Source organism: Chenopodium quinoa, unplaced genomic scaffold, assembly GCF_001683475.1.
Source record: "Chenopodium quinoa cultivar QQ74 unplaced genomic scaffold, ASM168347v1, whole genome shotgun sequence".
In the NCBI taxonomy this organism is placed as follows: Eukaryota; Viridiplantae; Streptophyta; class Magnoliopsida; order Caryophyllales; family Amaranthaceae; genus Chenopodium; species Chenopodium quinoa.
Window position 1 is genome coordinate 2,777,762 of NW_018743813.1, and position 17,603 is coordinate 2,795,364.

At 34.4% G+C, this 17,603-nt stretch overlaps 1 protein-coding gene across 1 annotated transcript; it reads left to right on the forward strand.

The window, feature by feature from the left end:
* Positions 1-1,230: 1,230 nt before the first annotated feature.
* Positions 1,231-17,307, forward strand: LOC110685431 (DNA damage-binding protein 1-like). The gene is made up of 19 exons (XM_021861959.1): positions 1,231-1,494; positions 3,522-3,570; positions 7,345-7,404; positions 7,488-7,579; positions 9,010-9,061; positions 9,193-9,255; positions 9,342-9,391; positions 10,128-10,203; positions 10,387-10,596; positions 10,763-10,869; positions 11,250-11,358; positions 11,894-12,094; positions 12,195-12,410; positions 12,538-12,648; positions 12,938-13,213; positions 14,284-14,558; positions 15,054-15,405; positions 15,861-16,145; positions 16,315-17,307. Exons 1-19 carry the CDS (start codon positions 1,391-1,393, stop codon positions 16,894-16,896), a joined length of 3,270 nt encoding a protein of 1,089 aa, XP_021717651.1. The 5' UTR covers positions 1,231-1,390; the 3' UTR covers positions 16,897-17,307.
* Positions 17,308-17,603: the final 296 nt, after the last annotated feature.

A 17,603-nucleotide genomic window follows, 5' to 3' on the forward strand; every position in this document is an offset into this window, starting at 1 on the left:
CTCCCCTCCTCCTCTACATAATCCACAACAATTTTAGCTTCATCGTCACCCACTTCATCATCACCAATAAACATCAATTCATCTTCCTCATCCTCTTTTTTTTCCCCCAACAATCAACCCTCAACTTCTCCTGACATTTACACCTATATTGGGGTAATTCAAGGCCAATTAACACAGGTATATTCCCCAAATACAAGCCTATAACAAACATTTCCACAAATACAAGCATATAACAACCATTTCCACAACCATTTCCACAACAGATAACTAAACAAATAAATCAGATAACTAACTACACAAAATCATATAACTAACTACCCAAATCAAGATAACAACCTACACAATCACAACCAATTTCTATCATTTTCCACATAAAAAGTGCACATTTCTCCAACAACTTGTCAAAATTAAATTATAATTAACAAAAATGTGTCAAGTAAGCTTCAACAACATGATGTACCAAACCATTATAGCAACAGAACATGTCAAAATTCAATTATAATTAACAGAACTTGTCAAACTTCAATAATAAAATAACAAAAACACAAACACATTGTGGAGAAACCACTGATACAACAACAATCTAGTATCAAATACTAGTGGACTTACAAATCTCAAATGCAACACCAATAATTGAATGAGCCAATGAATCAATCGAAAATTTACCAAGCATAGTCGAACAAAATTCACCAAGCAATCATTGTCTCGACTTCACCTTCAATCGCCAAAATATAATTGCAACCCTAAACATGCAAACCATACTGCATATCAACAATAAAATTCCCCAAACAAATACCCAACTTGAATTGATAAGTAAATCACAAAACATACCTGATTCGGAAAGCTAGGAATTGTTCTTCAGACTTCAATTGCGAGGAGAAGACATCGATGTGAAGACTTGGATGATTGCGAGGAGAAAGACAAATGTGGTCAAGTCGCCATTGAATTCGTGGTGCTCAATTCAATAAAAGCCTTCAACGGGACACTATTTGCACAACGGTCCTCAAAATACACAAATACACTTACTACGTATAAAGATATAATTTGGCATACAATCAGCCCCACGCACTTAATATTTTATTAATATTCACTTGTGCTGTTCATAGCACCGTGCTGGGAAGAGAATTACCCTATGTACTCATTGGATAATCTGATTGAATAAAATTAATAGTCTCGCTTTTTTCAAAAAAAAAAAAAAAGAGCTTTTTTTTTTAAAGAGCTTTTGTCAAAAAAAAAAAAAAAAAAAAAAAAAAAAATTAGAAGAAGAGGCTAGAACACTTTTAGCAGAAAACACAAAGGAGAGGAATTGAAGGGTTTACAAAACTTTCTCACTTCTCGCGCGCACACACACTCCCCCGCACGGCGAGAAGTTAATCGGTCATTGGAAAAGATGAGCATTTGGAATTACGTCGTCACCGCTCACAAACCTACCAACGTTACTCATTCTTGCGTCGGCAATTTCACCAGCCCTCAAGACCTCAATCTTATTATCGCGTAATTTCCTCTTTCTTCTTTTCTTAGGGTTTTAACTTTTCATGCTTTGATTTTTTGCATTTCAAATTCTATTAATAAATTTGTTTGGTTTAGTCGATTTAGTGTAAATAGCTGAATGACATTTTAATTATTTTCTTTCTATTGTTTTTAATTTCAAGTTTTGTTTGATTTTAGTCGATTTAGTGTAATTGTGAATAGCTGAGTGAAATTTTAATTAATTTTTCTTTCTTATCTAATTCCGAGTTATTTTGATTTTCTTAAAATTTGAAGGTTTTTTTTTTTTTTTTTTTTTTTTTTTTTTTTCTGTTGTCTTAGATAAATTTTAATTTAGCTTTATGTGTTTTTAATTTGTGTTTCGTGTGTGTTGATAATTGATTGATATATGAAGGGGAGTTTTTGTGGAATATTGTCTGAGTATTTGAATTGTGGGTTGATAATTGATTGATATATTAAGGGGACACGGTTTTCAATCCCGCTTCATTTGGCTTTGAGAAATCTGTATTTGGGAAAAGACGGGAGCACTAAATATAGGGTATTAGAGAAAAAGTTGAGTGGGGTTCTGACTATTTTTATTTCACTCTACCTTGTTCAGTCTGTTTCATGGCTTTCAGGTGTTGTGTTAATAGTAGCAGTTGAAAAAAATTCTTAAACTTGTCACTTTTACTAAAAAAAAACATTCTTAATAGTTGTTTATGATTGGATTTTTATAAATTCCGTGAATTATGGGAAGAGTATGGGACTGTTTAAACTGTTGTAAGTTCCACTTGGTGAAATTATGTGATATCCTTGATTATAAGTTGTTTGAACAATGTGAAAAATATACTGAACAATAAAGGGGAAGTGCGTGACTGTAAAACAAAAAAAAAGGGGAAGTGCGTGACTGTAAAACAAAAATAAGGGGAAGGGCTCAATTGCTCATAGCTGTTATCTGTAATGATCGCGTTTCTAGATTTTACTGGGTAAAGTGGTGTGCAGCTCCGGTGATTGGTTAATTTTTAGTTCATTGGTGGAGTGATCAAACTTAGATGCCTTGAGGACTGTTTTACCACCCTTAGTGCGCTTCCCTATATTAGTTGTGTTGTTTGCTAAGAATTGACTCAATTGTAATTTCTCTCTTGGAGGGGCTGGTTGGAAGAAGAAATGTAGTCATATGTGGCCTCAAATCTCAAAAAGGAAAAACTATTTATTTCTAATGACTTAGAAAAACTATCAACTGTGATTAGAGTTTTGATCTGTTAATTGGGATTAAATAGTAGGCTTGGTCAAGGATATTGTTTCCATACTGAAGCTGTACTGTGTTTTTAGATAGTGGTTTTTTTGAATCTAAGCATCATGTATAATAGTGAAGTATTCCAGGAGTCTAGCAATATGAATTTTGGTCTCAAGCAAATGTTACTATCATAATATACAGGCTTGAGCTAGATCTGATGTATCGAGTTTATTTTAAGATTAACTTTGTCGATGAGATCAATTTGTTGATAGTGGTATAGCAAGATTAATGATTCACATCTTCAGGAAATTTTCGATTGCTTTCAAGAAATGAAACTTGTAGCATCATGTGATAAGAATAGTATGTGCAAAGAAAAGTTTTGTTGGTAATATTAGCTGTTGAATTGCTACTCTTCAGTATTAATTATTTGTATGCTGGTGTAGAATCTATAGAAATCATGTACATATGATTTGATTATTGTGGAAGAAAAGACTTGAAGAACTATTTACCATACCTTTTTTCATTGGTAAATTATGTTGGGTGACATTTAAAACTCCTTTGAAAGGACCACTATGTGAGATATGAGAATTGATGTAAAAATAGCCAAATACTAGACAATTATGGCTTAATGTGAAACTATAAGTCATTCCAATGCCTTTTCTCATTGCAACATTCTTCATGATAGATTTTTTATGTATGGCGTTTTGAGTATTGGACTCCTTTCATCATGCTAAGTCTGGTGGAAAGCAATTGTCCATTTTATTATATTATATGTACTGCATATGCTACTGTGACTGATGGTGTGTCTTTATTGCAGTAAATGCACAAGAATTGAGATTCACTTGCTAACTCCTCAAGGCCTTCAGGTATTCTATAATTTCCAAACCACCTAAACTTTTGGTTTACAATCAATGTGCAAAATTCAGAGAGTATTTGTTTTTTCTCACAATATTCTTCCTTTCTTAATCTGTTACTTTGATGTCATGGAGTATAATGGTTGGTTGGACAAGTTTGTGAGGAGGATATGAGGAGTTTATCTTAAATATGACAGGGATAAAAAGTTTATTGATCTTCTAAAAGTGTTGGAATAATATTTGAGTGGACCGTCTCAAGGTTTTTAATAATTCTTTGATGACAGGTCTCCTTTTATCATTTGATTTTTGTAATAAAAGGTGATGCTCTTTAGACAAATGAGTCTTTTACTACTGTGTACATGAACCAAATCTAGGAATATTTTAAGGGGTTGGATATTTTTTATGCATACGCCTCCATGGAAAGTTTCGGCTGAAATGTGAGAGTTGATAGGTTATGGATGCAATTTTAGTGGTATGAGAAGGTTGGTATAACTAAACTTTGACTGATGTGGCTTGTGACTGTTGTGAGAGCAGTAGACTATGATAATTTATTGCGTTTGGATAATTCGCTAGAGCATGTGTGTAATCGCTAGAGTGTGTGTGTGTCTGCGCGCGCTAATATTTATGTCTGATCTTTTACACCTTCACATGCGTGAACACATCCAAACTATATTTTTGTGTTATAAATCATGCATTATTTTTCCCTTCCCCAAAATAGTTGACTAGAACACTTAAAAATGTAGTCAAGAATAGTTGTGCCCAACACAAATGTATGAGTTTGAGTTTGACGGTGGTAAGGATTAAGATCACTTCTGTGATCATTATCCTTTCTCAATCCTTCATGTTTGTACAGGGTATCTCGAGTGGGGATTAGGACTCTTAAAGGAAGTAAATTCTGTATATGCAATGTCTTTTGTCTTCAAATCAAATATAATTTGAGAAGTTTAGTTAGATTAGCTTTGAGCTTTTAATTTGCTATTAGGCATTATGTCATTTTGTCATGTAGATAAAAATTCTTATTAGGCTCCTCATCTTTAAGGAAACTCTCTTCATAGATTTCTTTTTATATTTAAATTAGAAGCAAAGCATTCTATAATCTCATTGTATAAAGAAAAAAGGTGTTGGGTTGAAGAAAGACTCCAATTTTCATGATAGAATCTTTAATTTCACCTGACTTGTTTAGGAATTTAGTAGTTTTGTCTTGTTGAGAGGTTTAACATACAGGGGTCATTTACTTTTTGCTATTTTTTAACAATAAATCCCCATTTCATTGGCCAAGAGTTGTCCATAGGATAGTGATGTGGGATTTGGAATATTTTAAACAATACTTTATTAGGTATGTGAGTTTAATAGTGACACCTGATTTTATTGGCATCCAGCTGTTAGCTGTTAGATGTTTGCTGTACAAAAGAATGACTTGGATCTATAGATAGGAAGGGTTTAATAAGAATATGAGAATGCATCTAAGGACACCTTTCAGGTGAGTAATTTATTTATCACCCCCTCTTCCCCAAAAGTTACAGTGTTAGTATGTAAGATGGTGTTGAGTATCTTATTGTATATATCCAAATATTGACCTTTTATAGTGTTTACTAGTATGTAAGATGGTCTGCATTGGCACGTGTCTGGTTAAAATGTTGCAAGTAATTTGGTATAGGAAATGTAGTATTAGAGTTAATTAGTTGTACTTCTAGTCTTCTACTCATTTCTTGGGGTATAGAATTTTTATATTCCCTCCATATTTTAATAAGTGAAACATTTATTTTGTGCATGTATGCCGATGCAAAACTTTGGCTGATAATATCTTTAATTATCAATAAGTAAAAATTATAAGAATTGAATATTGATAAGCTATTCATTGAGACGATTCTAACAAGTGCCCACAAGACTATATTTATTCTTATGTATAAATCACAAATATTTATCGAAGTGAATTAGATGAATGGTTCAAAAAGTCGACGTTTTACTTGTTTAAATGGTGAGGGACTACAAGTTTACCTAGGCTCAGACATCTCTTTAGCCTAGATAACTTTTACCTTACTTATCCAACCTAGCTAATGATTTATTTTGGAGAAAGATGAAAAAGAGTGGAGAACCAAAAGACCAATGAGAGGAAGTGACCAATATATTTTTTCTCATCTCCAAACAAATTTCTCTACTTACTAGGTTTTAGTTTCTCCTTTTCAGCACCAGATCATGTAGGAACTTTATCTATGACCAGTGCCCAAGCAAACAAGTTTGAGTTGTAGCTTTTGATTCCCAAATTCCCACCAAAAGAATATTGAAGTAAGTAGTAGAACTTGGTTGATTGATCTGCGCATCTGCCTTTATCATTGCCTAATTGAAGAGATCTTTAAAGACCTCCTTAAAACTACTTTGAAGCATGCTAAGCAACCAAGGTCAAAGTTTGGCAGATTAGCCGGCATCCCTTTTATTTTTTGATTGTTGGTCCCTTGTTTATATTATGGACTTTAAGATGTGGGCAAAACTAGAGATCAACAAGTCTAATCAAATTTGATACCTTAAAAAAAAAATTTCTTGAGTCTGGTTTTTAGTTTAAAAATGCGTGTCTTAGACCTGCCCCTCTTCTCTAAATTTTGTTTTATAAAGGCTTTTATTTTTCTTAAATGTAGTGTTTTTATTCACCCATTTTGAACTTTACTAGTATGAAATTTACTTAAAAAGGCTCAATAACTGAATGTTAAATACCACATAAAAAAGTGTGTCTCATACTGAATAGACACCTGCCTAGGCTGCAGGAACCCTTGGTACATATTGTGCGACTCCTGCCTTTCAAAACTAATGTCTAATCTTAAGACTGAGACAACCAAACAATTCAACTGCCTTACATTGAGTATAGGTTCTCCTTGTCCTCTTTTTGGTTGTAAATTTTGCAATTCTTCACGACAATGAAAACTGTTTTTATATGCAATGCTGCATCTCTTTGTTAGTGAAATCTATCATATACTTTAAGTTCACAATGATGCCTCCTTTTTTTTTCAAAGTGAGGATCTAAAGAGGGGTTTAGGGTTAACTAGTTTGTAAACCTGGTCATTATCTTTTGTGAAAGTGGTATATACCCAATTTTGGTTAGCAGTGTTATTATACTGTTTTTATTTTCCTCTGATTTTCTTCATTGGAATACTCCTGCAGAGAAATACATTGACTGTGGCAAAATTACAACCCAAAAATTAACCAAGGTAGGAATATATATATATATATATATATATATATATATATATATATATATATATATAGAAAGTGAGGAGATGTATAAAGGAGAACTGGGTGAATAAAAAAATGATGAAGCAATTGAGCTGTGGGCACACCAAAGGAAATGAGGTAGTAAGTTGTATTTAGGTTACTAAATTTGAAAAATTCACCAGCCTCAGTAGCTGTGTTGAATTTGGATCTTTACTCGAGAACACAAGGAGTGCCCCTACCCTTAGCTATAGTATCCATATTCCATTAAGTATCCTTGAAGATGTTTCTTTATTACAGAAAGAGCACCCTCCTCCTTCCTTTGCAGAGAGGAGTTGTGATCTTGCAGTTTGTGTCTGAGCTTTATAGGGATGGGAAGATGATCATTTGCAAGTGAGCAAGACTGAGTAAGAAGGCTACTGGGCTCCATAATTGTTTATTTAAAGCTGTACTGTAGGTTATCATGTCTAACTTGTTTATTTTAATGTGTCTTATTGCCATTTCATGGTCATTTTCTTTTTATTTTTCCATTTCTGCTGTAGCTCTCTTTTGATGTTTAAATCTCTTCTGTTTACCTTCATGCAGCCTATGCTGGACGTTCCAATATATGGAAGAATTGCAACACTAGAACTTTTTCGACCACATGTCGGTGAAGTTATTTGGTTTGTTATGTAAATAATGCCTCTTTAATTTTCCTTCATTCACCAGTTGTTTTCTTGCCTTGTTAGGGTGAAGCCCAAGATTTCTTATTCATTGCTACTGAAAGATATAAATTTTGTGTCCTTCAATGGGATCCCGAGACATCAGAGCTCGTCACCAGGTCTTATTCTACTCGGACTCCTCTTTCCTATCTGTAGCATACATTTTTTTTTTCTATCCCAAGGATAAATTTTTGCAATTAGCTCTGTATTTGTCACCAATATTTTGGGACTTCATTGATTTTTGCTGTGTTTGAAACTATATTTTGATGTAATTATTTCTTATTTTTAATCACATAGCAAACTACCTTCAACTTACTATTTTCTTGTCATAAAAGTAAGATAGCGAGTTATTCAGTACTCATGTATTTGATTATCTGATGAGTAACATGTATGGAAAATATTAGGGGATGACATACATAAAAAGGGTTAAGGTAACAGGTTGTATGTCCTCAAGGTGTCATGTAACAATATGTTTAAGAAATCAAGAAGCATCAACTGTTACTCAAAACATAGCACTTGACAGCTGACCCTAGCTATACAATACCCTCTCTATAAGAATTTGATCTCTTGAGGCAGCAGCAAGCTCCACCCTCAAAAATATGTTGGTTTCTTTAAACTATTATATTTTGTTAACGTGCATCGACAAGTTTCTTATGATCCATTTAAAGCACTTCAGTATCCTACCTTTCTTTATCTTCTGTTCCCAAGACACAAGAACTTTGCTTGAAATAACTAAACCCAACTCATCCCAAACAAAGCAATTGTAGAGCAAAACAAAGTTAACAGACTCTTCTTCCTATGTCATATTACAATGATGTGCATGATTGAATCTCCTCTTCAGGAACCTTTGCCTTCATATGATAGCTGGGAATTGTGTGAGAATTTATTTAAAGAAAATCTAAATTGAACTGGATCCACAGTTGCTGCCAGATTATCTCTTCATTCCCTAATGGTCAACCTCCTCATAAGAAAGATACTCCAACAGCCTTTAAGTTGTTATGCCTCATCTACATATCCAAACCTTTCAATCTGAATAGCTTCATTTATGTTGCTTAGATGCATAGTACTAAGACCGTAAGACCTCCAACAAGTTTGGGGTTGCTCGCATATTATATAACCCAATGCTTTAGTTACATGTACATTATAAAGGAATAAATTGCTAGCCTCCAATTTTGGTCTCTTATAACAAATGTGATTATGAACTTTTTTTTTAATAAAGATTTGGAAAACTGTTGTTATTATTTGGCAATTGAAAAATGTTTTAAATAAGTCTGTTTCCATGGGTTCAATTGAGTCGATTATTAACATATGGGTAGAGGTTGATGAGAATAACTCAATCAAGATTTTCAACAGTACGTAAAATTTGCTGAATCAAAATAGACATTTGGAATTACCTAGGGGTGCTCATCAGTGGATTGAAAATTTAGTAATAATGCGTAGTTTTGACTATTAAAATAAATTTTTGAGATTACCAAATGTTTCTTTAAGTTTAATGGAAGTAACTTTAAGTTTATGGAGGAAGAGATTTGCTAAAAGGTTTGTCATGCAGAGCAATGGGAGATGTTTCAGATCGCATTGGTCGTCCAACTGACAATGGTCAGGTGAGTTGTCTGATACTTATTTGGTTGCTTCTATGCTTTTAGAAAATTAATTCTCATTGCTCTTGTTTAACTGAATTATTGAACCTCTTCTCATTTATTTTACCCCTGAGAGGGGTTGTGTTTGTTTATAGATTGGCATCATTGATCCCGATTGCAGATTGATTGGGCTCCATTTATATGATGGGTTATTCAAGGTACATTGACAAGTTTAAATAATATTGTCATCCATTAGAATTTCCTTTGATCCTGGAACTTAATGCTGATTTATTACTGCTGACAGGTCATCCCATTTGATAACAAAGGACAGCTGAAAGAAGCATTTAATATTAGGTATTTTGGTATATAATTGTTCATAAGACTTTTGGTTGAACTATATTGTGTATCCTATTATACAGTTTGCAGTATTGCTCACTACTACAAAATCATATGTTTCATTTATGAATTTTAAGCATTGGCTCTAACTGCTGTCTACTACGAAATATGATGTATCTATTGCATTGCTTTGTTGCTACATGGATCAGTGTGAATAGCTTGTCAATCAAAATAGATTTTGTAAAGCTTCTGTGAGATTGACTTTAGCTTTATTTATTTATTTATTTATTTATTTTTTATCGTTTGCTCTCCTTATAAGACTCAATACTTCTTTTCTAGTTTCCTTTTGCTGACTTCTCTTGTGGCTGACTAAGATAGTACTAAATCCAAACTATATCAGGGGACGAATAATTATTTTTGTTGTTCTTTTATGTCATTTTGTAAATATTAACTACACTGCTAGCTTTGAGTGCTTATCCTGCTGCTTCCAGGTCTGCTCTCTTACTTCTTATGATGTTTCTTTTTGTGGGCTTGCGGCTCTGGTTGTTATCTGCTAATATTCAATTGGTTTAGCTAGTTCCCTATAAACCATGTTTGTATGATTGATTTGTTAGAACTCAAAAAGAAGCCCTTATCTCAATCAAATGTTGGGCCCAAGGTCAAACATTATTATGCATGGGACATAATTCTATTTTGAAATAACTTATATATGTATCATCATGTGTGGGTCTATAATCAAATACTTTATGCACAGGCTTGAGGAGCTTCAAGTGCTTGATATAAAGTTTCTCTATGGCTGCTCAAGGCCTACAATAGTAGTTCTTTACCAGGTATGCTTAACTTTGTTCAGTATGACAGGTTTATAGCCAATATATGTACATATCTAATAGTACAACAGAAATGTTGGGCCTTCCTGTTCAATTTGTTCCTTGAGAGTCCTCTCTCAGCTATGCATTTGGCTGTCAATTTTGCTAAAATGGCTTTCTATGAGGATGGATTTTGTTATTCTGCAGGATAATAAGGATGCTCGTCATGTTAAAACGTATGAGATTTCATTAAAGGACAAAGATTTTGTTGAGGGGCCATGGTCCCAAAACAATCTTGATAATGGGGCTGATTTGCTTATTCCAGTTCCGCCACCACTCTGTGGAGTTATCATTGTTGGGGAGGAGACAATTGTATACTGCAGTGCCACTGCTTTTAAAGCAATCCCCATTCGACCTGTAAGTTTTAGCGGGCATGCTTAGTCACATCATTTCTGTTCCTTGATGAAAATGAGGCGCATGGAATCAATTACTGCCTTTCTGAAAAAAGCATTTCCTTAGGCATTCAGCTTCCTGTACTTAAGTCAGAAATATGGCAACACTAATTTTGTCTTGGATGGTTCAGTCTATTACAAGAGCATATGGAAGGGTGGATGCTGATGGTTCTCGGTATTTGCTTGGTGATCATGCAGGACTTTTGCATCTACTTGTTATCACTCATGAAAAAGAGAAGTGAGTTTTAGCTTTCATCTTTAACTTTTTCATTTGAAAATTGTCATCTTTCTATGATAAGCCTTTACTCAACTATCACATCTTTTCGGTCTATTTTGAAGAAAAACATCGATTAGCACTTGACTGCACTGCAGCTCTATAAAAGCAGCTTTTAACCTCTTGACAATGCAAGCTTTCCCCTAATTTTCTGCTAGTTTCTTTCTTTCCATGTGCACCAAGTTGTCTAAGGGACCTTTCGTAGTACTTTAACAATCCAACCTTTCTTCATCCTTCTTTTCAAAGTGGCATGGATATCTGTGATTGGAATTAATTATGGTTTAAAGTCTAACATTTTCAATTGTAGTGCTCAAGTAATTTGTGCGCTTTGCTTGGCCTAACAGAGTTACTGGCCTCAAAATTGAGCTTTTAGGGGATACGTCTATTGCATCAACAATATCTTACTTGGATAATGCATTTGTTTTTATTGGCTCAAGCTACGGAGATTCACAGGTATGGTCAATATGCTTGACTATGGAATTTTATTTTGTTTTCATCTTCTTGCCTATGTTTTTATATTTTTAATTTTTTATTTGGGGGAGTAATCGATCCTGAATGTTTGGTGTACTAATTTCTTTTTGTGTAAAGTTAAGCATTGTAATTTTTACTATCTTCTTCCTTTGTTTTCTCTTTACCTGAAAGAGGAGAAAGAAGGATTAGAGGATGAAGTAGTGTGCATTTGCGGATCAATGACTAACAACTAGCAACCAAACTCCAAAGAAAACATTGTTGTCATCTGATAAACCAATTTATATAAATGATATATTATTTGCATCTTTCTTCTTATTTGTTAGTTGTCTACCTTCACAATGTTCTCATCTTTTCTGCTCATTATTTCATCACCTTGTTTGCAGACACTATATATACATACTTTTTTTTTTGAACGGCACACCATATATTCATTCTTAAGTCAACTTGTGTGCATATATGGTTTGGCTGATGTAATATTCTTTCTGATTTCTGATTCTTGGGAGTGATTCAATTACAGCTCATAAAATTGAATTTACAACCAGATGCAAAAGGATCATATGTAGAAGTCTTGGAAAGATATGTGAATTTGGGTCCAATTGTCGATTTCTGTGTGGTTGACCTCGAAAGGCAAGGGCAAGGTCAGGTTGTAACTTGCTCTGGTGCATACAAAGATGGTTCTCTTCGTATCGTTCGTAATGGGATTGGGATAAATGAACAGGTCTAGTTTTTTTCCTATTTTAATGACTGTTTTTCATTTATATATTTATTTTAAATTTTTTCTTCTAACAACTGTACTGATACTGAAGTTGGTTTCTTAGGCATCAGTGGAGCTTCAAGGCATCAAAGGAATGTGGTCTTTGAGATCTTCAACAGATGATGTATATGATACTTTCTTGGTTGTTAGCTTCATTAGTGAGACCAGGATTCTAGCTATGAATCTTGAGGATGAATTGGAAGAAACTGAAATTGAAGGTTTTGACTCTCAAGTACAGACTTTATTTTGCCATGATGCTTTGCACAACCAATTGGTGCAAGTAGGTCTTTGCGTTACATACTTTATGTGACTTAACTTGTGACTTCTTCCCATGATTTATTCAATACTATAATGTAGCAACTTTTCAGTAGGGAATTAATGTGAGGTTGTGGTTTGTTTAATGTTAGGTCACCTCAAGCTCAGTTAGACTGGTCAGTTCGACATCTAGAGAACTTCGAAATAAGTGGAAAGCTCCAACAGGATATTCTGTGAATGTTGCTACTGCTAATGCATCCCAGGTAATTTTCTTAAGTATTTCCTTTCATTTGTTATCATTTTAAGTTCATTATTTGTCTTTAGAAAAAAATAAATATATGGAAAAGAAGCATAAATGTTAAATAATTTGGAGACCTTAGAAAAAATTTCCTTAAATGTTTTCACCTGTCTTGTGAGAGCTCTTGGTGTCAGAAGTCCACAGTATGTGGTTTTGCAAGCATCCACTTGTCATTTACCTGCTAATTTTTAATCAGAATTTTCATGTGCAAATAAATCTCAATCCTCTGACCTGAGGCCTTCATGCTTTCACAGGTTCTACTTGCCACTGGTGGTGGGCATCTTGTTTATTTAGAAATTGGTGATGGAGTTTTGACAGAAGTGAAACATGCGCAATTGGAGTATGAGATATCATGTCTTGACATAAATACGATCGGTCAAGATCCAAATTATAGTCAGCTAGCTGCTGTTGGAATGTGGACAGATATTAGCGTTAGGATATTTTCGCTTCCAGATCTTAATCTAATTACCAAAGAGAATCTTGGAGGGGAGATAATTCCTCGCTCTGTTCTTCTTTGCTCTTTTGAAGGGGTAAGCAATTCAGCATGCTTGTTTAGTTATTTTGATCTAATGCGACTCTATTATTTTTTTTGTTCTTAAGATTTTCTTATAATTGTTTTCTTTTGTTTCCTTAAATTTTCAATACTTTTCTAAAAGAATTGTTTCCAAAAACTTGCAACACTTCTAGATTTAATAGTTTTATACTTTTATTTACCAACTAGAATACCATAAATGTCTTTACTTTAAAGACTGGATGAGTAGGGTAGAGAGGTAGATAGTTAACATGGAGTGGGTTACCCCCCCTCCCTTCTCTCTCTCTTTATATCTTAATAAATTAGCCATTTGTAAGTGTTGCAATAATAAGGAAACGAAGGAAACATATTAATATAAGTCTCAATGGCTATCATAGTGCATGACATAGCACCCACGGGATCGCACTTTAGCGATCTGCTGATTGTTACCTTGATCATGACTACAATGTTCCGTGTATGTGTTAGTTTCTGTGCGTTTTGTGGTTCAATATTTTCCCCTTAGCACATTTCCAAAGTTTCTTGGTTTTAAGTGACCCACATAATCAAGTAATTAATTTTGATGGCCTTACTTTTCCCATCCAATTAATCAATAGCAATACTACCATACTTATGATGGAGTGGGTTACCCCCATTTTCTCTGCTTATCCCTTAATAAATTTTCCTTTTGTAAGTGTTTCAATAATAAGGAAACGAAGGAAGCATATTAATTTATGTCTCAATGGCCATACTACCATACTTGTGGGCCCAATGAATGGCTGGACCTGAAAAAGAAAGAGGTTGTATTGCAACTTAGCATACTGATGCTCTAACAATACTACCCCATCTTTTTGTTCACAGAAAGATCTATGTACATATAAGCTTATATTGATTACCAGAAAATAAAAAAGTAGAAAGAATTAGTGATGCCTAACACAGTGTCACAGCTTTAAAATACACTAGAAGTCATGTATCTTAATGCCGCTTGCTTAATCTTTGTTTTGATTATTTGGATAGCATGTGCAGTATAAATTATGGTATCATGTGTGTGTATGTTCTCTGATTCTAACTTTATTGTTCCTTCTATTTCAGTTATCGTATTTATTGTGTGCTCTTGGAGATGGTCATCTCTTGAACTTCATGTTGAACATGAGTTCTGGTGAACTGACTGACCGTAAGAAGGTGTCTTTGGGTACACAGCCTATTACACTTAGGACTTTCTCATCTAAAAATGCTACTCATGTGTTTGCTGCTTCTGATCGACCAACAGTAATATACAGCAGCAACAAAAAGTTACTTTATAGTAATGTAAATCTCAAGGAAGTCAGTCATATGTGCCCTTTTAATTCAGCTGCTTTTCCTGACAGGTATAGTCTTATAATTTTTCCAAGAGTTTTGTTTGTTAGAAATGTGTGGTTCTTGTTGCTGTGGTAGCAAGGAGATCGATAATGGTGAAGAATAGTATGTCCATTTTTAGGTATGGATTGAAACAATTGTCTGGAAACATGTGATGCTATACTTGGTAACAATAATTTTATCATCAAAATTTCTGGGAATAGTGTTGCTTTTGTGAGGTAAGATGTGTCTATTACTTTGTTAACTTTTATATGCATCAATGCAAGCAACTTTTTATTTTTATTTTTATCTATTTATTTACTAACTAGTTTCCAAATGTGATATATGATGTTTTGTGCAAATCTGTGTTTCACTTTGACATAGAAGCCATTAGAAATATTCTTTATATATGCTTTCTGGTTTATTGTGCATGATGTTGACCATTATAGCTACCCATTTTTGCTTCTGTAACTTATGCATCTTTGGTGTTTTTTGTGCTAACATTCTCTTTTTCCCTCTGCTAATAGTCTTGCAATTGCAAAAGAAGGTGAACTTACAATTGGTACCATTGATGAAATTCAGAAGCTTCATATTAGGTCTATCCCTCTGGGGGAACATGCTCGGCGTATCTGCCACCAGGAACAAACTCGCACTTTTGCCATTTGTAGTTTGAAGTACAACCAAGCTAGTGCAGAGGAATCTGAAATGCATTTTGTGCGTTTGTTGGATGACCAAACCTTTGAGATCATATCCACTTATGCGCTTGATACCTATGAATGTGGTTGCTCCATACTGAGCTGCTCATTCTCAGATGACATCAATGTTTATTACTGTGTTGGAACAGCATATGTTTTGCCTGAGGAAAATGAGCCAACAAAGGTAAAGTGTTAGGTTGTGATGAAGTACACTTTTAATGCATCTGTCATTTGATATTGTCTGTCAAATGAGTCAAACAATAGAGAAACATTCGGTAAAATAGTAATGCTAGAAACATTCGCTAGAATAGTAATGCTAATGTATCCTGGCATCTTTGTGTGAAATTCCCTTGATAATTCAATTAGAAAAGAGTAATCAGTGTACAAAACACTCAAGTTTATTTTTTATGCCTTGCTTTTCTGGTCAGGAATTAAAATTATTGAAATCTGCCCCATTAGTCATTTTCATAGTTTCAATTACCTTCTCATTGCATAGATGGAAGAAGGTTTTTTTTGATTGGCATTAGGGATCGAAAAATTAACAGTATATTCTTTCAGTAAAAAAATTACTCTTGGATTGTTCTACACATTTTGCAATGTGGATGACTAATATATCATTTTATCATGTAAATTTTACAGGGAAGAATTTTGGTTTTTGTTGTGGAAGATGGAAAGCTGCAACTCATTGCGGAGAAGGAAACTAAAGGTGCTGTCTACTCACTAAATGCTTTCAATGGCAAGCTGCTGGCTGCCATTAATCAGAAAATTCAGCTTTATAAGTGGATGCTTCGGGATGATGGTACTCATGAGTTACAGTCTGAATGTGGACACCATGGGCACATTCTTGCCTTGTATGTGCAAACTCGTGGTGATTTCATTGTTGTCGGGGATCTGATGAAATCAATTTCACTGCTAATATATAAGGTAGTGGTTTCAGAAAAAGTGTGCATTTCTTCTAGCTTGTTCAGTTGTACTTCAATCAAGCACTATTATTCTGTTTGTGTTTTTCAGACATGGTATTTCTTTTTCATCATTTAGCTATATAGCTTTTTATGGGTAGCAATCTAGTCTTTCATTCTTCTATAATTTGCAGCACGAGGAAGGTGCCATTGAGGAGCGTGCACGGGACTACAATGCTAATTGGATGTCAGCTGTAGAAATTCTGGATGATGATGTATATCTTGGTGCAGAAAATAGTTTCAATCTGTTCACAGTGAGGAAAAACAGCGAAGGTGCCACAGATGAGGAGCGTGCACGCCTTGAAGTAGTTGGGGAATACCACCTTGGAGAATTCATCAATCGATTTCGTCATGGTTCTCTTGTTATGCGGTTGCCAGATTCCGACATTGGTCAAATACCAACTGTTATCTTTGGAACTGTTAATGGCGTAATAGGGGTGATTGCCTCTCTTCCAAATGATCAGTACATCTTCCTGGAGAAGCTACAATCAAATATGAGAAAGGTTATAAAGGGTGTAGGAGGACTGAGTCATGAGCATTGGCGGTCATTTCACAATGAGAAGAAGACAGTAGATGCAAGAAACTTCTTAGATGGAGATCTGATTGAATCTTTCCTTGATCTCAGTCGTGGTCGTATGGAAGAGATATCAAAAACCATGGGCGTTTCAATAGAGGAACTTAGCAAGAGAATTGAGGAGTTGACCAGATTGCACTGATGAAGTTTGATCAGGAAAGAGGCTGGCTTTTTGCTGAGCCTCGAATCTCTATAATTTGACTTCTACATCTCTCTCTATCTTTTTTTTTTCTCTCTTCTTTACAAGTTTTGTTCAGTTTTTTTTTTACCGAGTCAGCTCTCATTGGCCAACTAGGATTTGAGCTGCTTGCATTCGAGTTGATTTTCCCCATAATTTAGCAATAATAAGTTAGGGGTGATGCATCCAAGTATCTCCATTCCTGGCAGGCCACTGTTTGCCTGCTCATCATACTCGGTTTCTTTGTATCTGTTAGTGTATGTTCACTAAGTAATACATGTAAAATCTACATTTCAGAACCCGTATTTGTAGCTCAAATATTTCTATCTGCTCATTTTGTCTTGGTTAAAAATTTTAGATGTGATTCTTTGTTGATTTTCTTTCATATCTTGGCGCAGTTCTGAAGGTTACTATACAAATTGTGGTCAACATATGAGTATCTTCAATTGTGGTCAAGGTTACAGCCAAGTGTCATCGGTATGCAATAATGCAATTGCCCAATTTACCGGGTGCTAAGCAAGTAGTATTTGGTTTATTTGACTTTGACCACTAATACAATAAAAATAATTACTTTTTTTTGAAGGGGGAAGATTAAAATTCATTAATAACAAGCCATAAGACACTTACATAAGAAATCGTAATCGAACAATACACCAATTACAAGTTCGAAG

Coding starts and splice junctions, on each gene's coding strand:
- LOC110685431 (XM_021861959.1), top strand. CDS start 1,391: ATGAGCATTTGGAATTACGTCGTCACCGCTCACAAACCTACCAACGTT. Junction 7,405..7,487: donor TAGAACTTTTTCGACCACAT/GTCGGTGAAGTT, acceptor TTGCCTTGTTAG/GGTGAAGCCCAAGATTTCTT. Junction 10,597..10,762: donor AAGCAATCCCCATTCGACCT/GTAAGTTTTAGC, acceptor TGGATGGTTCAG/TCTATTACAAGAGCATATGG.